The sequence below is a fragment of the Epinephelus moara genome, chromosome 21 (genome assembly GCF_006386435.1).
Source record: "Epinephelus moara isolate mb chromosome 21, YSFRI_EMoa_1.0, whole genome shotgun sequence".
In the NCBI taxonomy this organism is placed as follows: domain Eukaryota; kingdom Metazoa; phylum Chordata; class Actinopteri; order Perciformes; family Serranidae; genus Epinephelus; species Epinephelus moara.
Genome location: NC_065526.1, coordinates 38,620,148 through 38,643,975, shown reverse-complemented (window position 1 = coordinate 38,643,975; position 23,828 = coordinate 38,620,148). Strand labels below are relative to the sequence as shown.

The 23,828-nt window shown below is 40.4% G+C and overlaps 1 protein-coding gene across 2 annotated transcripts in view; it reads left to right on the top strand.

The window, feature by feature from the left end:
• Window positions 1-3,278: 3,278 nt before the first annotated feature.
• Window positions 3,279-23,828, top strand: part of agla (amylo-alpha-1, 6-glucosidase, 4-alpha-glucanotransferase a) — a 69,200-nt gene continuing 48,650 nt past the window's right edge. For both annotated transcript variants that reach the window (XM_050074768.1, XM_050074770.1), the window contains exons 1-5: window positions 3,279-3,401; window positions 10,760-10,885; window positions 14,950-15,160; window positions 15,789-15,958; window positions 20,512-20,715. In XM_050074768.1, the coding sequence (XP_049930725.1) occupies window positions 10,798-10,885; window positions 14,950-15,160; window positions 15,789-15,958; window positions 20,512-20,715 (673 nt within the window). In that variant the 5' untranslated portion in view covers window positions 3,279-3,401; window positions 10,760-10,797. The remainder of the gene's footprint in view (window positions 3,402-10,759; window positions 10,886-14,949; window positions 15,161-15,788; window positions 15,959-20,511; window positions 20,716-23,828) is intronic.

The following is a 23,828-nucleotide window of genomic DNA, read 5'->3' as shown; positions in this document are numbered from 1 at the left end:
CAGTGTGGGATGTGTCCGTTATTGTACATAAGGGACACGGCTAACATAATGATGTTGACAAGTTTTTTTTTGTTTGTTTTTTTGACTGTCTGACACGTTTGCTCGTCTGCTGTACATTGACAGAAAATCACAGTAAAACAGCAAAACATTTCTGAATTCATCTTTTGTAAGGGCTTTAATTGAAGGGATTGGGAAACAGAAAATATTTGCGCCTGATACTACTGTGACTGCACCTTAAAGAGGCAGTAAACATATATAATTTCAATAGCTGAAAAACTCTTTAGTCACCCACAAATCAGGCCTTCACACACAATCTGCCCCATCATATTCAGTACAGGGGTCATTAAGGTCAAAAGTCATTTTAAATTATAGAACAGCAGCCAGGACTTGAGCTCAAGAACAGCTACCCTAACCAACAGGTCACCATCTTGGCCAGTCATGTTGCTTTAAAGTGTGTAAAGTGGGAGGACCTATGGGCCCAAATGTTCCAGATGTTAACATCCAAACAAGTCAAATGTCTCTAGGCTTCATTTATTGGGCGGCTGTGGCTCAGGAAGTGGAGTGGTCTTCTCTCAATTAGAAATTCAGTGGTTCGATCCCAGGTGTCCTTGGGCAAGATACTGAACCCCAAATTGCTCCATTGCTTTAAGTGTATGTGACTAATAATTTCCCAACAACAAAACTGTGGCTGACTTAGCAGCAAAAAAAACAACAACTAAAAAGCAAAAAAGTTAATGTCAAGCCCTGAGTCTATGGGCTGTACATATATTCCCAGCTGGCCACCAACTTCGTTAGACGTTGATAATTGGTTAAATTTAGGTTGTGACATCAGGTGACCAAAATTTCATGTCAGGACAGCGCTGAAAGCCAACTTAAACTTGATTTAGAATACGGACAACAGATGACATTGATATTTTGTTGGTTTTAAGTTGTGTTGTCAAGTAACCTAAATCCAACTTCTTCCAAACATCTCATGCCAATGTCATCTTGACGTGAAATAATGACATTCAGTCATAAGGTATGGAGAACAGAACCCAACTTCTACAAAACGTCATAATGTTAACGTCCACACAAAGCAAAATTCTAATGTCATGTGACATTTAAAATATCGTCAACCTGATTTTTATTCCAACCTAAATCTAACGTCCATCTGACATAAAAGTCCAATGTCTTTCTAATGTCATATTGACATCCAGTATTGGCTGAGTTGCTTAACCAAACAAAATGCTGCAACTGTGAACCATGTCAAAACATTTTCCAACTGAGCGTGCCTTAACTTCTACAGAGTGACTGAGTGATCACTCACAGTGTGACTACTACATTTAGATTCATCATGTGTGTGGAAAATATTTTCCACTGGTGGTGAACAGGATACTCACTTCATGATACACACTGAGTAGCCTACGCTGGGCAAGAGCTTTGTTCAAATCACATTCACAGACAGCTTGTCAGTAGTTGTAGAAAGGTTTTTGAATATCAGCCTTCCCCTCTGATATGATGCTTTCCACATGAAGACAGAACGTGCAGTTAAGTGTAATATCTGTGCACATTTCAGCATTCAAACCATGCTTTGTAAGTAATTGTGACTAGGCTCGATGAGTCATGCTTTCTGAAGCTTTGCCACCCTAACAAAAATAACCTTATAAAGGAATCACTGAAGACATAGATTATCATGCATGTGTTTGTTAGTGTGTAAAAATACGGAAAATGAAATGACAGATCTGGTATCTGTGTCTAATATCTGTATCAATGGATGACATAATCCTGACAGTGTGTTAGTAGCCAGTGCATTTGCAGTACAAACATGGTTTGCTGCTCTCTGTCTGCCTAACAACTGCACTGCAGTGCCAGATTATGTAACTGTCCTGTCTGTTTATGTGTGTGCGTGATGTGTGTATGTGTCTGGTAAAGCCTAGAAATTGCGCAACAGAAATGATGCAACAGAATGAGCATTCTGGCAGCAATATCCTGTTACCATGCAATGAAGGAGTTATTGCTGTAAACATACAATATTGCATACATTTTTCCTGCATTATCTGTTGCAATCCAGCAAAGTAAGCTACACTGTCTAAATAAGACTTTGTCTAAATACTTGAAAAACTCTACCATTTAAAAGGTTGTGAAATTCATGGAAAGAAAAACATGACTGTGTCAATTGTTAACTAACCCATCCTGAATATGTCCATATCAGAAATCAGGCTTTTCATCAGTCAATATATGTGACTGGGGTTGAGGGTTCAAAACAAATGCAAGTGGTATTATTTATGAGGGGGGAGGGTGTGGTGCAAAAAGAGGGAGGCATGTCAAATAATTTTCTAAGCACTGAGGACTTTTGTTTTTTATTTCGGGTTGGGGAGGGGTATACAAATTTAAATGGCTGTATTTTGTATTTATTTTACCACAGATTTGTAAAGAAAACATGCCTTCCAAACCCTCCGTAAAAACAGAAATTTTGAGTCTAAAATTTCTTATAGTCATTGGAAACATCATGTGCAACAAATACTTTCATCAAGAGAAAAAAACATAACAAAATATGGAAAAATACATTCTCAGTTGTTATGAGACAGTCAGGGTTCAAAACCATTCAAAATTCTGTCCTTGCATACAGACAACGGTGCATAACATTACCGTACGAAACACACAGAAATATACCCATTCTTTAGTGAAATAACATGATCCACCCTGCATTACTTTCTACAGTAAAATTCCAACTTGACGGCCCCGCCCACCACAGCATTCTGGTTGGAGCCGACTGCAGGGAGTACCAAATGAACCACAAGTTAATTATGCTGCTTTATTGAAATAAGGTGCCTTTGGTAAATTGTAAAATCATAGCGAAATATGAGTGTGAAATACTGATATTCCATCGATATCACTTTATTCTACATCTCATGTTAAAATTTGGCCAAAAATAAGTTTTGTTTTTTTGTTGTCGTTTTTTTTTTTTTTTTTTACTTTTTTTCCATGTTCATTTTTTTACTTTTAACTTTCAAACATCAGTGGTTACTTTTTAATAATCTAATAACTAATTTATGTTGGAGGGAGGGTCATGCATTTTTCGTCACTCAGGGAGGCTCAAGCAAAAACATTTGGAGCTTTAGGAAGTGGTCACACCCAAGCAACCCCCGACTCTGATATGTAAAGAAGTCCCTAAATGACACTGTTCAGTGCTTTAACAACCACTAAATCCTAAGAGCAAAGCACTAAGCAAATGTATCATTAAATGTGAAAACGTTCCGTTTTACTCGGGTTATTACGGTAGTGGTCTTCGGTCTGCTGACCACGCCCCCTCAGTTCAGCCTGTCCATCCAGGAAAAACAAGACTATGACACTCGGCTCACACTTCACACTATCGACACTGTCCTCCTGTTGCTGTGACTGACCGAAGACACAACTGACAGGTGACTTGAAATAGATATTCAAACATGTTTTTGCATCATCATTTCATATGAATATCGTAAAATATTTCTAAGCTTCTACGAGTTGTGTCCCCAGCTAGTGGCATGCACGTCGAGAGATAAACTAACGTTACTAGCCACGTTATCTAACGTTAGCGGACATAAGTTTAGCTAACTCTAATGAACTTCACTTTAACATTAATGTAGCGTTAAAGCTTTTTGTGTTGCGCCTCGTAATTTAACTTAAACTCGACACCCGAATATGGACAAATACATTCTTAGTTGTTATGAGACAGCTAGGGTTCAAAACCATTTTACAATTCGGTCCTTGCATAAAGACAAAGGTGCATAACATTACCGTACGAAACAGAAATATACCCACTTTAGTTAGATAACATGATCCACCCTGCATTACTTTCTTCAGTAAAATTCCAACTTGACGGCCCCGCCCACCACAGTGTATTCTGGTTGGGGCCGACTGCAGGGAGTACCAAATGAACCACAAATTAATTATGCTGCTTTATCGAAACAAGGTGCCTTTGGTAAATTGTACGTGTGCCGAATTGTTAAGTGGTTACTATTTATTATATCGGAGCGTTGCGTTTTTATTGATGGGGAACAGGAGAGTGCTTGTAAGCGAGAAAACATTAAATGGACACTCTTTTGAATGGAATTTGGAGTTCAGCCACAAACGGGACGTTAGCTGTGCATGTTCCTGCATCAATTTGGCGAACAATAATCTACCGTCATCTCGATGGTCATTGTACGTCTGTACCTCTGTTTGACACTGTCGGTATGAGCCCGATGTGCCAACCAAGCTGAACAGTGGTCGGAAGAGTTTTATAAATAGATAGTGTGACATTAACGGCTGGATTCCTGACCTTGTTCTCATCATAGCGAAGCACTGCGCAGACTCGGAAGGAGGGTTCAGTGACTCTGGATGCATTAACCTGCTCCAGTTTTTAGCCTCCAGAAATGAACCCAAAGCTCCGACGGCATGGTCTGTAGGTCTCTGCATGGCCGCTACTGTGCTCAAACTATTGTTCAGTTACTATCAGGGCCACTACGTGACTAGTCATTTGAGGGTGAAAGGCATAACAATCTATGTTTATGATTCAGACATTATTTTAAATTATGTCTTATCCTATAAAAGCATGTTGGTATGCTAATGTTATGTTAATCTGAAAATTCAACTGTTATCCTTGATTTAAAAAGGTTGCAAAGGCGAGATTATCAGCTGACTGAGGAAAACTGTTAAAAATCAGTTTATAGCAGCAGCTATTGTCTGATTGAACTGGAGCGCATACTTCATGGTATGTGAAGTATCAGGGCTAACTTCCTTCTGCTGTGTTACAACATTTTGCACAACACCTGTCTCACTCAACCTATTGCCTAAAAATCCTTGTGAACATCAACCTTCTTATCTTCATAACGGTTAGCAATATTTAGCAAGTTTATGACCATCCTGTACCAGGGGAGAAAAATACACATATTGCTATTTATTGCTAAGACAATGGGCCTCGTGCAGCAACGTTCTCTTAGATTTATTTTTATGTTAAGTGAAAAAAATAAGAGAATTCAACTCCAGATGCACCAAGCGTTCTTAACCATCCAAATCTACTCTTACACCCCTGTGCAAAATGATGAATCTCACTTGAACATAAGTAACCTATTAGCATAGATAACGCCCCCTAAACATTATTTGAAGGCAGGTGTTGACTCTGGCACACACTCAAGAATTGGAGAGATGTCATCAAAAAAGGCTGTTAGAAGAAGAGAGACTTCTGCAGCAGTGAAATTGATGCACTGTTAAATAAACTTAAACAAAGTAAACATGTTTTTTTGTTTGTTTTTTAAGTATCAGCACTGGTGTTACAGGAAAATCAAAAATCCAGCAATCGCAAGATTATTTGTGATGCTGTGACTGCCCTGCCAGACTCAGCAGAGGGACGCACAGTTGCTGAACTGAAAAGAGTTATTTTAGCAGCGCTAAAACAGCTAAAAGCAGTGCTCTGGGCAGTCTGAAAGGGCATCATCCATCAGTCTCATCGAATAGATCTTTGTCATTTCTAAAAACATGTTCTCCGCATAAGGCCTGGATGGCTGAAGCATCTAAGAGCAGTATGCTAGCCATTCAGAAGCTGAACATAGGCAGTATCATCTAAGAGTTTTTATATTTCTGATTGGGATCAATGGATCAATAGTAATTCTTTAGCCCACAAATTTAATAACCCAATCATTAACATATGATTATCTAAATTTCATTAAATCATATTTGTGTATTTTTTTCTGTTTCTCAAATTTAAAACTTGAATTTCCTCACGTTGATCATTAATTTGTGGACTGTGAAAATTAGATCTTTTCCTCTTGTCTTGGTAAGAGTGCTCTCAGCCACTCTTAAAACTCTCTCTTACCTAAGAAAAAAGCAAGAATAAGAAAACATGAATGAATCCCGTAAGTCACTGGTACTAACAAAATAAGACAACTCGTAGAAACAAACAAATATAAGAGAAGTTTGTATATCGATTCCTGCATGAGGCATTGTCAGGTACAGTAAACTACTTACTTGCATCTCCAGCCTTTAATCATTTTATTTTTTATTTTTATTTTTCATTTAACCCGTATTTAACCAGATAAGTCACGTTGAGATCAAAAACGTCTTTTTCAAGGGAGATTAGGCCAAGACAACAGCATAAAAAAAGTTACAGCCAGCAACAACGCAATAAAAAAGATAAAAGATATACAGTAACATGTACAAATATAAGAATACCTACGCAGAATGACAAGAACCAAGCGGTTCATTCATTCTTGTACTTATGAGAGCTTTAAAATCAGGCAGAGAGACCAGTTCACATAGTTTTAACTCTTTTTGAAGACTATTCTAAATGATACCGGTAACTATAGCACTGGATGTACAAAAGATTTTGGTAAAACTGCTTTCTCTTTTTATGCACCCTGGGCATGGAATGAGCTGCAAAAATTAATCACCTTCATAGTACTCCCATCTTTAAATACTTTTACAGTGTGCCCTAAAGGACACATGTGGCTGCTTTCCATAATCCTTGACTTAGGTGGAATGTGCTATGGATATCACTGGTATGGCCTGTATGCCTCTCTTCTTTTACCAGGCCATTTCCTTGTGTCACTTTTATTTTTTATTCATTGTGGTTTTGTGTTCTTATGTGAAACTGTTTATTGCTGCTGTGTTGACCAGGACCCCCAGGAAGAAGAGATCTTGTATCTCAATGGGACCTTCCTGCCTAAATTTAGGATAAATAAAATAAAAGTTTATTATGTACTGGATTGGTTTTTATTTGAGACGTACTTTTCCTGTATCCTACTATTAAATGGAGAAACCTCTGTCCCTCCGTCCGTCTGTCCTGTCTGTCTGTCATCATCTGTTTTCCTCCTCACTGCTTTGACCTACTTCTCTGAACTTGCACATAGGCTTTCATCTTGGTCATGTGCAGACAGCCACAATGCCGTTATTGCATTTTTCCCACATTTCTACTGTTTATATTCACGTTTTTGTCCACTACCCATTCATAGTGTGAGCACCATTAGCAGCGCGTGCTGCGCATGCGCGGAGACCACTTGGAAAACACCTGCGCTGGGACCTTTATCTCCAACACTTGCGGATCGAAACCTGTATGTGTGTACCTGTTTGCTCGCGCACGGCCCCGCGCATGCGCGTGCCTCCGTGCCGTCAGCCAAAACTACGCTCCATGTATTTTGCCATAAGGCATGTTTCTAAATACAGTGTGCATTGTTTGTCTTACATTGATATTTCTTACACAGTGCATTTTCAGTGCTCTGATTTTGCATCTCCTCTGATATTCTGTTTTTGATTTCTTATTCCTCTATACATAACACATCCCCGAGTATGGACTAGTACTTGTTAGATTAGCACTTCTTTTGACTGGTGCAGCTGTAGTTTGGTCACAGATAATTTGGCCCCTTCGGAACTCACTTCTGATCACCAGACCTCTGCTAGCAGACAGAAGCAGCTAGTTGGCATTCAAGCTACTGTAGTATAACACACCTGTTTTGTAGGTTTTTTCAGAGTTTAAGTGCATAAGGCATCAATGAAATGTAGCTGTTGCACACAGTGCTTTTATTTTTAAAGAGGATCAGTCTGTATCAGTATGATGGGTATGTTTAGATTTGCTCTTTCTCACTTTCAGGTACATGTAGTGGAAAATAAAGGTTAGTAGAAATAAACTGCAGTACAGCCACAAACTACAGCCAGACATTAGGTTGTACAAACAGAATAATCCTTTATTAAGCATGTCTATGAGTATATTTTTCGATGATTTTATGTTAATACATTTTATTTAATTTAAGTAAAGCATATATTGTTTACATGAAAATCTACTCCAATTAATCAAAAAATTGTTGTCATAGATTCTCTAAGTGTGTGGAATAATGCTGGAAAGATAAAAAGCATTCTTCCAAAGGATAATCCATCATGGCGGAACACAGGTGTTCAGTTGGGTTGAGACCTGAAGACTATAAAGGCCACAGCATATCATTTTCTTACTAATAATGAGAAGTCATGACCTGTATGGATGCATCTACATCATTATGTTTCTTTGCTCATCTATTCAGGTTTTTTTCTTAAATTTGTTTCCTAGTGTCTCACAGCATGGTCTGTAAACACATTTCATCCACTTCTCTTTGGATGAGGGGGTTCTGCTTGATACTAGTCATGATTAGATCCACTAATAATACCATTATAATCATAAAAAAAAGAGTTCCATGTTCCCCTGCTTGACGAAAACCAAACTTTAAAGGGGAACTAATGTTTTTTTCAACCTGGGCCCTATTTTCCGATCTACTTTTGTCTAAATGAGTGATAGGATGTTCAATATTTGACATTTCTCCAGTACGAAGCTCGGGCTGACCTGCCTGCAGCCCGTGAGCGCGCTATATTAAATAATAGGGCACTGGGACAGCGTCAGACAACGTCAAAATATGTCCAGTAAAAGTATATTTTTTCCACACAGATAGGCTCGGATTGTTAGTATAATTATCCGACAACATAACGGAAAGGAGAAATGAACGTCTGTTTTACCTTTAGCTGGAATACGGACATGTTCCTCTGCCTGTTGCTGCTCCCTCTCTCTCCTTGTCCGCTCTTCAATTTCAATGAGCTCTGCGTCTGTGTACATCCGTGTACTCCGTGTTCAAATAAATACGGGCGGTCATCAAATTCAAATGGCTCACCCAGATCCAGTTGGTCAAAATCGGGTAAAAATTCTGACATGTTTGTTGTGGCAAGTCAAAACACTCACTCAGAGAGTGAAAGTCTGGTTCTGAAATCTCATGTCTCGTGAGATTTGAGTTGTTGCAGGAAGTTACCGCTGGAGTGACCTTACAAATGCGAGGAGTTACTCTGTTTGGAGTAGTCATGGCTGAATTTTTACCTGATTTTGACCAGCTGGATCCGGATGAGCCATTTGATTTTGATGACCGCCCGTATTTATTTGAACACAGAGTACACGGATGTACACGGACGCAGAGCTCATTGAAATTGTCCGAATCCAGCTAAAGGTAAACACAGACGTTCATTTCTCCTTTCCGTTATGTTGTCGGATAATTATACTAGAAATCCGAGCCTATCCGTGTGAAAAAAATGCACTTTTAGTGGATGTATTTTGACGTTGTTGACGTTGTGTGAGTGCCCTATTATTTAATATAGCGCACAGTCACAGGCTGCAGGCAGGTCAGCCCGAGCTTCGTACTGGAGAAATGTCAAATAATGAACATCCTATCGCTCATTTAGACAAAAATAGTTTGGAAAATAGGGCCCAGGATGAAAAAAACATTAGTTCCCCTTTAAGACTCAACTAATATAAAATGAGACTGTTCAGACTGCTGAGAATGTGAGGCGAAGATACAACACTGGGTTGTGACAGAGAATTAAATCTTTGAAAATAAAATTTCAAAAAAATAATAATTTTGGACCCTGGATTCCAGCACTCTTGTGTTTCTTTTTTCAATAACAACAATTCAGTCAAAATAAATCACTAAATTCAGTGTTATTGAATGGTTATTCTAAGTCATCACCAGGTGGTTGGATTTCCTGCTTCTTTTCAGTCTGCAGAGTGTCAGTGCTGAATACCAGTCATTTTGAAGTTGTACCTGCAAGAAACATTTAGAACTTTTTTCCATTGGACAGAGTACAACCTGAGGGCAGTTTGAGAGCAATACCTGTATGGCACAAATACATTGTCATTGCCAACATACTGCCAATGCTTTGCTCCACACAACAATTAGAAATTCCACTGATTTAACAAGAAGCATTTCCGTGTGGTTGAAGGAATATTTCACCCCCCAACAAAAATAATTTGTAAGTCAGTTAGTCACCATGTCTTACATTGAATTCCTAAAGAAAATTTCTTATAACTTCTTGCATGCCTCCACAGTGAATAAAGAATCCAAAAACAGAGAAAACTCTAAATTAATTAAAATCATAGGGGTCTACGTTTACAACAGCAAACCTCTTGTCAAAAGATCCATTTGCAAATTCTCAAACAATTTGTGCAGCATAATCTAAGTCTCATTCATCTAGTCGTATGCTCAGTACTTCCCAAACAGATGGCCCCTTCTGATAGGAACGGAACTTAAAGTGAAACCTATGCTTGTTCCCTTAAATGCTTGACACCATTGACAAAAACAGTAATTTCACCCCACTAACACCTGATCTGCTGCCTTTGTTTGTTTCTGTTGTGTTGTATGACTTTGGTGTCTTAAAGGATTAGTTGACATTCACTAAAGTCACACAATAACACAAACAAAATAACTGATCAAGGCAGTGGTAGACCAGCAGTTCCTGTGTTCAGTGAGGTAAAATTATTGTTGGGTTTTTTTTGTGTTTTTTTTTTCAATGGAGTCTGGCTTTGAAGAGAGCAAAGAAAAGTTTCTCTCTCAGTTCAGTTCCCCTGGAATGTCAGTTTGGGAAGTACTGAGCATATGACTGGATAAATGAGACTTCGATTATGCTGCGTGAGTTTTGTGAAAGTTTGTAAACCGATGTTTTGATATAATTTTGCTGTAGTTAAACGCGGTCCGAGTATGACTTCAATTCATCAAGAATTTTCTCTGGGTTTTGGATTCTTTGTTCACTTAAGGCATGCATGAAAAAAGTTTTCTCCATGTATTAAATGTAACAGGGGGTGAGTACTTGATACACAAATGGTCATTTGGGGGAGTGAAGTACTCCATGAAGGGGCGTGGTACAGTTTTGGGATTATTTCATACAGTTTAAAACAAAGGAATGGTTTAATAATTTAAATAAAGTGTTTTGTGGTAGGTAAATGATTTTAAGTCTTAAGTAACCTGTATTTTTCTCTTTACAGGAGGCCAGGGATCAGTTAACTGTGGAGGTCTTCCTAAGATGTTGCCTCATCACCTCAAGCAGATACGAGTCCTCATGCTCAACGACAAGGAGAATTTAGAGAGGACCCTGTTCAGACTTGAACAAGGTGATGCTTTTTTTTAAACAAGCGCACTTTCAGTGTTACACTGTACTTAATGCCTGAATTTATCAGGTAGGCTGCTCAAACTTTGCAAATTATTTAGTTAAATATAGTTTATTTAGTTCATTTAAAGGACAGCGTCCAATGACATTGATCATTTACAAGAAATGAAAACACGGTTGCGCCAGATTTAGTGAGATGCTAATTTCCATTTGTAGTTCTACACTTAACAGGCTGACACATTACATACATTACAGAACACAAGAAAGGCATATGCCCCACACAACAAAGGACAGTAGGCACAAACTGGACATCATAGAATACAATAAAGTATACCCAATAACTACATTTTACAATGACCAAGTTACTAGTTCAAACAGTACGTACTGTGCAATACAGAAGTCAGTATGAGATACACAGTAACTACATTTTAAATGACCAATGCAAATTTATTGCACTAGAAAAACAGTAACTACAAATTGCACAGTCATAAATACAATATGAGGTACGCAATAATTAGTTGTTGACCAAGTTACCAGGGCAGATTCCAGTAGGTGCACCAACAGCTGACGTTGCTCCGGTGTGAATGTTGTGAGTGCTGGCTAGTGAAATATCTTGGCCCTGACTATTTACTGGAGTTTACCAGCCTGCTGTTCATGTGGCATTTGAAGATAATTACAAGCACAGCCGTTCTCGGCTTTCAATGTCCAGTAGTCCAGCACTAACATTTTTGTCATGTTTCATGTCATCAACAAAAATGAAACATGGTCTTAGTTTTTATTATCAAGATCTATTTTTGTATTGTCATCGTCTCATTTTTGACATGGATAAATGGTCATTGACAAAAAAAAAAATCATCATAGTTTTAGTCAACAAAATTAACACTGAAGCACAGAGTGGTTGACAGTATCGGGTTGACAATATAGAAGGCCTGACAAAGATCCAAGAAAACAGCCTCTACGACTCCTCCCTTGTCAAGACTGGCCTTCATTACCTCCAGGATCTTTAGGGTTACCTGAGAGTCCCCGACTTCTATCAATCACCCTCTGCACATATGCGAGTGCAATAGATGACTTATTTGATTAACTATCCATTCATGATAATTCAGAACTGCTTATTCTGGGTGATGTGAACATTAACATCTTAACTAACACTTTTGATAATTTAAAAAAAAAAAATCTATGCATTTAATTCAATCTTGTGCAGCTTATTTCCACCCCTACTCGACCAGATCCAAAAAAAATGCAGAAAAGGCCACACTTTTAGATATTATATTAACCAATAGACCCCAGCATTATAAATCCAGTGGTGTTTTTCCACTTGACTTATATGACCACTGCCTAACAGCATGCATCCATAACACAAAATTACAAAGATCAAAACCATGTATCACCGTCAAAAGGAATTTCCAACAATTTTCTGAACAAGCATTTTTGATGGATCTGTACAATAGTGATATTGCATTTACCATGGCAATTCCTGATCCAAATTTGGCTTTAGATCATTTCATAAAACCGTTTAACTCCATTGCAGATAAGCATGCAACTTTTAAGAGATTAAGAGTCAAAAACAGGAACAATCCTTGGTTTTCTCCTGAAATTGCTGATATTTTACATGAAAGGGATGCTGCCTGGTGCAGAGTGTTTTTTTCTAAATAAGCTGCCGACAAGCAGAATTTTCGGCATCAAATGCTTGTTTCCCTCCAACTGTTTTTGAACACAGTGCTGTGAGCACACCTTGCTGGGCAAACAAGTGTGGCACTCTGATCTTTTTCTTAAAGCATTGTACAAATCTTGATATGTTCAATACTCTTTGTTCTATTGATCAAAAATGTCTGCTGGGGGTGATCAGTTAGCAGCTCCATTATTAATTGAATTATTAACTTAGATTTTTAACCTGACTTTAGAAATTGAACGCACCCCTGACATTTGGAAGTCAGCCTACATCCTACCTTTGTATAAGGGTGATCAGTCAAATGACCTAAATAATCATAGACCAAGGTCCAAGCTATCTTGAATGATGTTGCAAGTGCATTAGATAACTGTGGATCATAACATTTTTTTAAACAACCTGAATCTATTGGATTTGATATAAAAATCATGTAATTGGTTTTTCAAATTATCTCAGCGGTAGAACACAAGCTGTTGTGGCTAATGGATATCAGTCTGGCTTTATGAGTGTCAACAAAGGCGTGCCACAGGTTTTATTCTAAGACCACTTTTATTCACAATTTTTATTAATGATTTGGGTGTTAAAGTTAGAAACAGAACAATTCATCTGTATGTGGACAATAACTTTCATCTTGAATTTCTGTGCTCTACAGCAAACCACATGCATACTGTTCTCTAGAAATAGACAAACAGTTCAACTGAAGTTCAATGACAAGTTGTGTTTTAAAACACATATTAATGAATTGCCCAAGTCCTTAAAAGCAAAACTGTCTTTTTTTAATCAATAAAATTAAGGCATGTATGACCCAGAGTTCTAGAGAGCAAATAGTTCAGGCAACCTTTTATCAGTTACTGACTTTGGTGATATAATTTATATGCACTCTCCTGCCTCTACTCTTATGCCTCTCGATACAGTGTATCATTCCGCCCTTATAATAGGCGATGGCTTTAGAACACATCATTGTTTATTGTATGAGAAAGCTGGATGGCAGTCGTTGGCAGTGAGAAGAAAACAACACTGCATACTTTTTATTTACAAAGCACCTATTGGCAAACTACCCGGGTATCTCACATGTCTTTTAAACTACAGAACAATTTCACACTACACAAGATCCCAGGACTAGTTTTAGAAAATCATCATGTTAATACTGAGACCAGGAAACTTGCTCTTAGCTACTATGCGCCACACAAGTGGAATAATCTACCGAAGGTCTGCTCTCACCCAATCAGCGTTTTCGTACAAGGCTATCAAACAGTGGAATAGGCTCCCCAACAATCTGAAAAATATGTGTGTGTTGGCTGCAGGAGAAGTAGCTAGTCGCTCTGGAGGGAGAAGTGTACCATCTGACATTTACAGCAGAACCTGATAGGGATTTTGTAGGCTGGCAGTATAACTGGACTATATATAGACAAACCTTTCATGATCCAGGCTCTGAAGACCAGAAAGTCTGACATCGTTTTGGCTTCTATCGCTTATTGACTGTTTTGTAAAGTATTTCTCTTGTTTATTCCACAGCTGCAGAACAGTCTGCTTGTGTGTGATAGAGATTGTCCTGAAATTATGTTATTATATCATAGAAGGGCAGTATGGATAGAGGTGCAAGCAAATATCCAGGCTCATAGTAAGAGGGTTTTTAAGCCTCCGCGCGGCAGTAGTCATGGCTGGAGGCATTACTTTTTCGGATTGTCCGTCCGTCTGTTCCATTCTTGTGAACGCGATACCTCAAGAACGCCTAGAGGGATTTTCTTCAAATTTAGCACTAACATCTACTTTGAGTCAGGGATGAACTAATTAGAACTTGGTGGTCAAAAGTCAAAGGTTAAGGTCACTGACCTTGTCTGTCGCATTCTCATGAACACGGTATATCAAGAACACCGTGAGGGAATTTCTTCAAATTTTGCTCAAACATCTACTTGGACTCAAGGATGAACTGATTAGAATTTGGTGGTCAAAGGTTAAGGCCAATGTGACCTAACATCTGTCTCATTTCGGGAAGGCAATGAAATTGACACCATAATATTCTCCAAAAATATTTTTTTGCGGCATTACTCAACATCATATCTCATGAACTGAATGTGAGACATTTGGTCAGATACTAAATTTGTGACACTAATCTTAGGTGTCCACCTTTAAATTTTGCTGCCAGGGGGAAGGTGTGTAAAGCATCCATGATTTCACAGACATGGCTGTAAACTGTAAGTGCAACTTGATGAGTTTGTGGAGACATACAACCATGAGGCAGTAATTCTAGTTTTTCAATGAAATTTAAACATTCAGCAACATAAATCACACAGAAAGTAATGGCACAATCATAAGCATTTAAACATAGCAGTTTCATGAATTCATAAATGCCACGTGATGAAATAAAGTATTTCAATAAAACACTTGTGTCACTTCAGGTTTTGAGCTCCAGTTCCGTCTTGGTCCGAGCCTTCAGGGAAGGAGGGTTTTGGTGCACACCAACTATCCTCTTGAAGGACAGCAGTTTGAGCGAAACAACTTCCGTGTTTTGGCATGGAGCTACCCAACAGGAAGGGAGGATGACTCTGATAAATACTGCTGTGTGGACCTCAAGATTGCTGGGTCCTATCAGTACTACTTTGGATATGGGTATGACCCTCATGATTTCCCACATTTGAGAATGTACAGTTGTACACTATCATTAAATTGCCCTTATTCGAGCTGAGGGAGTAAAAGCTAGCTCCAATAAGATGACATCAAAAGGCAAATAAGCACCAATACAACACTCTGTTTCTGCTCAGTCACTCTATGATACTAGTTAGTACTAGGGTTGCAACAGTGCTATAACCATCTCAGAAAATACCACGGTTTCACAGTGTCACAGTTTATGGTGTAACACAATTATGATAGTTTTTATCAGTTACAACGACCCTTAAAAAATGAAAAGAGAAGGTATTGTTTTAATTGAACAAACACCTTATTATAATTGAAACTTTAAACAATGTTTTATGGAAGTGTGTGTAAAAAGTCAGACAGACAATGGAGGGGAAAGAAGATGTGCACCCACAGATAAGATTCTCTGTTTGGGTGCTTTTTCAATACCATAGATAAGAAATTGTTCATGGTATGATAACCATCAATTTTCATACTACTGTATACTGGTTTCACAGTACACTGCTGCAGCCCTAGTCAGTTCACTTGTTAACAGGATCTGAGAAATACTTCCTCACCTCCACTTTGTGCAGTACTTTACTACATTTATATTGTTTTCACATAGAGACACAGAGCGGTCAGCAGGAGGATACATTGTGGTCGACCCAGTCCTGCGTGTTGGAGAAGACAATCACATCCTCCCGCTAGACTGCATCACCATCCAGACCTACCTGTCCAAATGTCTTGGACACTTGGATGACTGGCCAGATCGACTGAGAGTAGCAAAGGAGTCAGGTATGTGTGTGTGTATTTTCTTTCTTTTTTTTTGTGTGTGGAAATATGTTAGTGCCATGCAGGTGGGGAGAGGGGCATTTCATCAGAGGTCTGTCCTCATGCGCGACCGATGCTTGCGGCGGCCTCTGTGGACACTGGCAAATTTAGCATGACAGTGCAGCCTCTAGCCTCGTCCCTGATCTATAAACCAGGTAGACGAAGGTGTATGTACAATCAAGAGTTTCTGTGAGACGTTTCTGCAGTCTGAGACAGAGTGCGCTAGGTCTACTTAGCAAGCTAGGTTTGCTATTATCAGGCTACCACGGATGGGACCAGGACCCAACCTACAGCGATCCCGATGAGGAGGACTCGCCGGCACTGTGACAGGATGCGGAAGCAAGGGAGGATTAAGGATGGATATAAGGCAGCCCAGCTACCCCACATTGGCAGCTCAGATCATCTGACTGTGCTGCTGATGCCTTCCTACAGAGCCAAAGTGAGAGGATAGCTAGCTGCATGGAAGCAGATCAGAATGTGGCCACAATAGGCTATCCCAGCCCTACAGGACCGCTTCGAATGCACACAGTGGAGTACTTCAAAGATACTGCTACATATGGGGGCTTCATAGACTGAGATGAATACACAGAGGCAGTGATGGGATTCATCACTAAATGCATGGATGCGGCCTTCAGATTGGATGATGCTGCAGCATACAGGGTGGCAAGACACAATTTGAACAGGGGCATCAGAGAGGTAATTAAAAAAAAAACAGTATGGAAGGAATCTGGCAAGTCACATCATGGACAACAAGGACATGAGGCGTCTGTGACCACCAACAACAGTAGGGTACTTAGGATGATACATTCATCTACTGATCAGGTTCTTCAGCTGTCTGTTGAGAGTGTTAGAAGGGCCTTTTCTAGGGTAAACCCTCGGAACGCTGCTGGATCAGACAATGTCCCAGGCCGTGTTCTGAAAGGATGTGCAGACCAACTGAAGGATGTCTTCACTGACATCTTGAACTCTTTTCTCTGCCCTCCTGCTTTAAAGGGATAGTTCAACATTTTGGCAAATTCGCCTATTGCCGTAATCCCTATAGTCATATGAGTAGGTACATTACCTTTAATTGTCAGTGTGTGCTGTTCTGAGACCGGTGGGGCAGAGCTGGCCGCTGAAATGGGGGTGAGCGGTACAGGTCCCTCTCTCCCTCAAAACTAATCAAATACACCATCAAATGACTCCAAAATGCTCTAGTGGACAACACATGGCTTGCGCATTCCCCACGCTATGAAATAATAATGTATAATTAAGTAACATTACGACACATGAAGCAAATACTCAGAACTACTTTCTTGAGTAAACCACTGGGCGGAGTGACACAGTGCGCAGCTGAGACAGTACCGTTGTTATTGCTTGTAGCCATTTGCGGTATCGTCAGCTGGACACACCGGAAGGTCTGAGGAAAGTTTACAAGTGTTTTTGTAAATCATGGTTTACACATGCATTGTAAGGTTGCAGTAACAAGCCGAAGACATGGAGCAAAGTGAAGTTTCATGTAGTTCCAACCAGTAATACGGACAGGATGAAACAATGGCTATTTGTGCTGGACATCGACCCCAACACGCCTGTGGAAACGGTCCGGAAAATGTTTGTGTGCTCCTGGCATTTTTTACCGGAGGACTACGCTGAAAGGATGGAGCGCAGAAGCTCAGGAATGGTTCAAACGCTTTTCTTGAAAGATACTGTCACACCATCTATCGGCATCACTAAACGAGCAGACGTGGTAAGTGATCGTTGTGTATTTTGCTCAGCAATCTCTCTGCTGTAACGTTACCTCCATGTTGAGTAACGTTAGCCTACAACCCAAGTATGGTAAATAAGGCTAAAATGCAAATGTTGTTGTGGTTATGTTATGGATAAGTGCTTGCCCAGAGCATAAAGTGAAGTGACTGGCATTACTTCTCATTGTTGGGAATAGACAGACTGCTAGGGAACATTTTATGTTGTTGTTCCTTCAGGAGTTGTGGTGATTTATGAGTGTGGAGTTAGCATTATTTTGAGGCGTACTCTATATTTATATTGCACAGGTGTACCTAATAAAGTGGCCAGTAAGCCCCACATTTACACCACCGGTTCTGGGTCTCCCCTCATCCCTGGTTGCTCGGCAGCCTCAACCTCTCTTCTTGCTCTCTTCTTCCAAAACCTGTAACTCTTCCTCTGTATATTCTGGCTTCTTCTCAACAAACTTGTTGTTTTGATGACGGGAGTAACTGCACTAAACATATGCTGTTTGAAATCACTCGGCCCAGCAAGTACTGTATGTCTGGAATGTAGTTCCGGCTCTACGTTTGGCTTCAAAACAACTCTGTCTCGTAATATTACATTATTATTTCATAGCGTGGTGAATGTGTAAGATACAAGTTGTCCACAAGAGCGTTTTGGAGTCATTTGATGGTGTATTTGATTAGTTTTGAGGGAGAGAGGGACCTGTACCGTTCACCTCCATTTCAGCGGGCAGCTCTGCCCCACCGATCTCAGAACAGCACACACTGACAATTAATGGTAATGTACCTACTCATATGACTATAGGGATTACGGCAATAGGCGAATTTGCCAAAATGTCGAACTATCCCTTTAAGAGTGCCACCATTGTCCCTGTACCCAAAAAAGCCGACACTGACTGTCTAAATGACTATCGCCTTGTAGCCCTCACCCCAGTAGCAATTAAGTGCTTTGAGCGGCTTGTCATGGAGCACATTAAATCACGAGTCCCTGTCAGCTAAGACTCTCTGCAGTTTGCTTATAGGGCAAACCGGTCTACGGAGGATGCCATATCCACCCTGCTCCACCTCACCTTGACTCGCCTGGAGGCTAAGAACACCTATGCCAGAATTCTACTCATCGACTTCAGTTCCGCATGCAATACGCTCTCAATACAGACTGTCATAATTGGCAGCAAAACATCATCCACCATCACAGTAAGCACAGGTTCACCTCAGGGGTGTGTACTGAGCCCAGTGCTGTTCACGCTAGGGCATTAACAGAAAAGTCGATTTGTCAACGTGTCGACGTCAGTGGCACAAGTCAACACCCCCCGGGAGGAGTCGACAAGTCGTGTGTTTTTTCCCTCTCTCTGTCTCTCTGTCTGTGTGCTTACGCTGATACTTTATCCTTGACTAAGTGAACATGCTCGGGCATACTATAAGCAGAGCAGACTCCGCAAGGAATGTCCGCAGTCATTCGGGCTTTCATAGTCGAGCACACCACTGGTGCGCGGAGCGGAGTCCGCGCGGTCTTAAAATCTGAGCTTTGCGCGCACAGGGCTTGCGGACGTCCTCTTTGAGTCCGCGCGGACTTCTGCAGAGTCCGTTCCGCGTACGTTCCGCCTGAGTATGTTCGGGCCTTGACAGACACACATCACGTGTGGAGATACTTCACTTTCCTCCGCCGTGTCAATGTGATGACGTCATGAAATGACTTGTCGACTTGACTTCGACTTTGTTGACAGATAAGTCGATAATGCCCTAGTTCACGCTGCTTACTCACGCCTGTTCTACATCATCGCTGATGAGGCCAAGGACTGGACAGGAAAGATTTGAAGCAGCTGATAACCTGGTGCAAATCCTACAACCTCATTCTCAACACTGACAAAACAAAAGAGATGATTATTTACTTCAGGAGGACTAAACCAGACTAGCACCCCCCTCTGATCATCTCTGGGTCTGTCTTGGACTGAGTAAAGTGCACCAAGTCCCTAGGATACCATCTGGCAGATGACTTGACCTCCAACAACAACACCATAGCGGTCATCAAGAAGGCTCAACAGTGCCTCCATCTTCTCAACAGACTGAAAAAGGCAGATCTCCCCAGCCCAGCCATGACTGTCTTCTACCGAAGCACTATAGAGAGTATACTGACATACTCCATTAGTTTCTGGTACGGCAGCTGCAGAGCAGAGGAGAGACAGAAACTGGACAGGATTGTCGGAACAGCAGAGAAGATCATGATCTGCTGCCATCTCTGTTGCACATCTACAGCCAGAGGTGCAGCGGCTGAGGAGACAGCATAGTTATGGACTCCTCTCATCCCTCCCACAGTTTCTTCTCTCTCCTGCCATCAGGGAGACGGTTCAGGAGCATCTGCTGCAGGACAACATTTCTGAGGAAGTTTTTTATCCTTCAGCAATCAGACTGTTGAACTGTAGAACACATGAACTCACCTAGTCTTTTGACTGCACTCTTTTCCCTGCACTTAATTGGCCTTTTTAGTAGATTCTATTTTAGATGTATTTATTTATCTATTTATTGATATATTATTATTACTGCACCGAGAACTTTTAAATTTGCCTATTTTAGATGTGAAACAGTATTTTATTTTTATTTTTCATCATAAAAATGACAATCAAAGGAATTTGATCTGATCTGAGAGGCGGGAGGTGAAGCGAAGCTTTCTGTAGGTGAGGTGGGTTGGGGGGGGGCAGTGGATTGGATCTTTATTATCGTTTTTAGTAGTATCAGAGAGAATATTAATGTATAATAGTATTAATAATAGTGTGTATGCGGTTTCTCTCACAGGATACAACATGATCCACTTGACCCCTCTGCAGACTCTGGGAGAGTCCAGATCCTGTTACTCCTTGGCTGACCAGATGAGCTTGAACCCTGACTTCAGCCCCGACGGTCAGAGCTACAGTTGGGAGGATGTGGGAGCGCTGGTGGAGAAGTTACAGAAAGAATGGGATATGCTGTGTATTACAGATGTGGTGTATAATCACACTGGTAAGTGATTGTGTGCATCTGTTAATGTGTGTGTGCGCTCTCTGTTGGAGTACAGCCCAAACAGAGTGGAGATCAAACTGAAACACAACACACTTAGAAAAACATTTAGTGGATGTTAAAGTGCTTCTGCTTAATTATTAAAAGGCTTATGGATTTTCATCAGGGCCCATCTATAAACCATGGCTTTAATACAGACACAGTCTATAAGCATACTGCTGAGACTATAAGCATACTGTCCATGATCTCATTTGCAATATATTTAAGTTTCCACATATCTTTTAGATGAGCACCTTTATATTGAATATATCCCGGTGCTTGTAGATCACAATAGGTTACAGTTAAAGGACTAAACCGGCCTGTTGAGGTGATGATAATGCAGGGTCAGTAGTGCATGGGCCTTTCCATTTACACAGACAGTGTGTTTACATTAGTTAACTGGCTGGGACAAGATCAGATTAAGTGCAACTTTTTGATCCCTAAACTTGAGTCCTATTTCAATATTTATTACCTTGCTAGATGTCAAAATCAATATCATGATATCACGCTGAGTTTATAGTTATGTTCTTCTGTGGTGTCAGTTTGACCCTTTGAACTTTTGATGCAGTGTGTCAAAAATTGTATCCCTACTCTCTAGAGCCATTGTATCAAAGTCCATCGCAGTATTAAACAAAACAAAGACATTCTAACCCTAAGTTTATTACTTATAACATTTTTTCATTCTTCTACGTATTACTTGCTGTGTGGAGGTCTTGAGAAAAACATACAAAGCAATCACATATCCAATTTTCTTCCTTCAGAAGAGAGTGATCAAAATCATAAACAGAGCTGAATGCAAATTATACCAAAGCAATGTCAGATGTGCCATTGTTTGGCAGAGATGTTCTGATAACCAGCATTCAAATAAACACAAGAAGTTTGTGCTCTAGAGAAAGGATCAGCACTCAGTGAATAACCTCCTAAGCCCTATGATAAGCTATTATGGCAAGGCTTAACTATACAGACCAGTGAGCAGTGATAACTAACATGTCTTTGGGGTCATCAGGTGGGAACCTCCTTTCACCAGTGTTTCGTCTAGTTGGTCCCACGACACCTCCAGGAGGCTAGACAGTGATCTCTGGCATCCCAGAGACACTCCCCTAATGCCAGGTCTCACTGCTTCCCGCACCAACCCAACAACCTCCTTTACCTTACTTACACATGGCTTTCTCAGCCCAAATAGCACTGCCACCTTCAACAAACCCAGGCTCCGTACATGCGAGCTCCAGGTAGAGACAGTGCTGATACTACCTTTCCTAGCATATTCACCATACTCTATTTCACACGCTACATAGCATAACTCCAATATAAGCTAAAGTTAAAGGAGATAGATAAACTCACAGGATCAGCAAACCCACTCAACTTGCAGCATGGTCTCAAACAAAAGGGATTCAAATAGGCCACTCCCACACAAATAACCTTCCTCTTCCTGGATTTTCTCCTGAGAGGACTGATTGGTGGATCTCGCCACCTGATCTCAAGGAGTTATGTACCCTGCTCAGTAGTTCCCCCTGCTGCCCCCCAACTGACATTATTTTTTCTCATCCAGATCCACTGACTAGCTCTGGCTGCTTCATCTGACATTTCCTTCACTGTCTTCCCCAAACTCTGTCCCCGCACTCCGAGTTCCCCCAGGAGCGAGACAGCTGATCTTGCTATGAATCCCCTACATCCCACGTCCACTGGACAAATCTCAGTTTTCTATCCTCACTGCGGAGCAGAAGCTGAGCAGCGAGGATTTTTTCTTTCATAGGCTTCTTCCAATGAGTCTTCCCAAGGAACTGTCAGCTCAATGAAATAAACTATCCGTTGACTCACTGACCACAACACTATGTCAGGTCTCTGCTTGGTACAAACTATTTCCTGGGGAACAACAAGCTTTCCCCCTAAATCTACTTGAATTTCCCAATCACAAGCACCTTCTAGGCGGCCACACCCTTGCCTCCTTACTAACTTATCCCTTCTGTATTTGTCCCTTTCATGGACAAACTGAATTGTTAAACTCCTTTTCTTAAAACCTTCTGAATTTACCTGTCTTTGTTTCCCTTCAATGCCTGCAGCTAAACATTTCAACGCCTGGTTATGTCGCCATGTATATCGGCCTTGTGACAAGCTAACTTTGCAGCCTGACAAAATATGCTTTAAGGTTGCGGTACCTGAACACAATGGGCATGATGGGTCCCCATTTACCCACAGTTTTAGGTTCTGGGGGGTTGGTAACACATCGTATGTAGCCCCTACCAGAAATCTAATACGATTCTCCTCCATACTCCACAGGTCCCTCCAACTAAGCTTCGTCTTCTCTACACTTTACCAATTCAACCACTGTCCCTGCTTAGCCTGGGCCACTACCTTTGCACCCCTTAATATCTCCTCCTGTCCACGTATCTGTTCCACGACCAACTTTCTTTTATCTTTGACACCTGCTTTATTCCATACCGGTTTGCCTGAGCCAAGCCCCAGGCCTCCACGGCCAAACTGAACATTACCTACAATCTCTGCATGCCTAAGGTCTATAAAATCCAGAGAATAGTAGGGGTGGGAATCACCAGAGGATCCACAATACAATATTATCACGATACTTAAGTCACGATACAATATTACTGCAATTTTAAATATGTTGCGATATGCTGAGTATTGCAATAAAATATATTGTGATTTATTACCTTTTTTCAACTGTAAAATATGTCCCTAAAGGAAAACTTTGTCAACATCTGTTTTATCTAATAAGATGAAGTTTCCAGTGTGTTCATCTCACCTCAGTCATTTTTTACAGCAATAAAATGTATGTCGTAGACTGAAAAAGAAACAAATAATTTTTTTCTAGTGGTTACCTAAAGTTTAATTTGTATTTGTAATGATAATTTACAAAATAAGAAAATTGACACTTGGCACTGTGTGATGTTGCCACACAAAAATATCGTGATACTATGCTGTATCAATTATTTCCCCCACCCCTATAGATAAGGGAAGGAAATGATTCCAAATGCTTCCAGTGTAGCTTCAGTTGCTGCAAGAGATGTTTTTTTTTAAAACATGGGCCAGTGTCTTGACACAAAGTGGTTCGTGTAGTATTT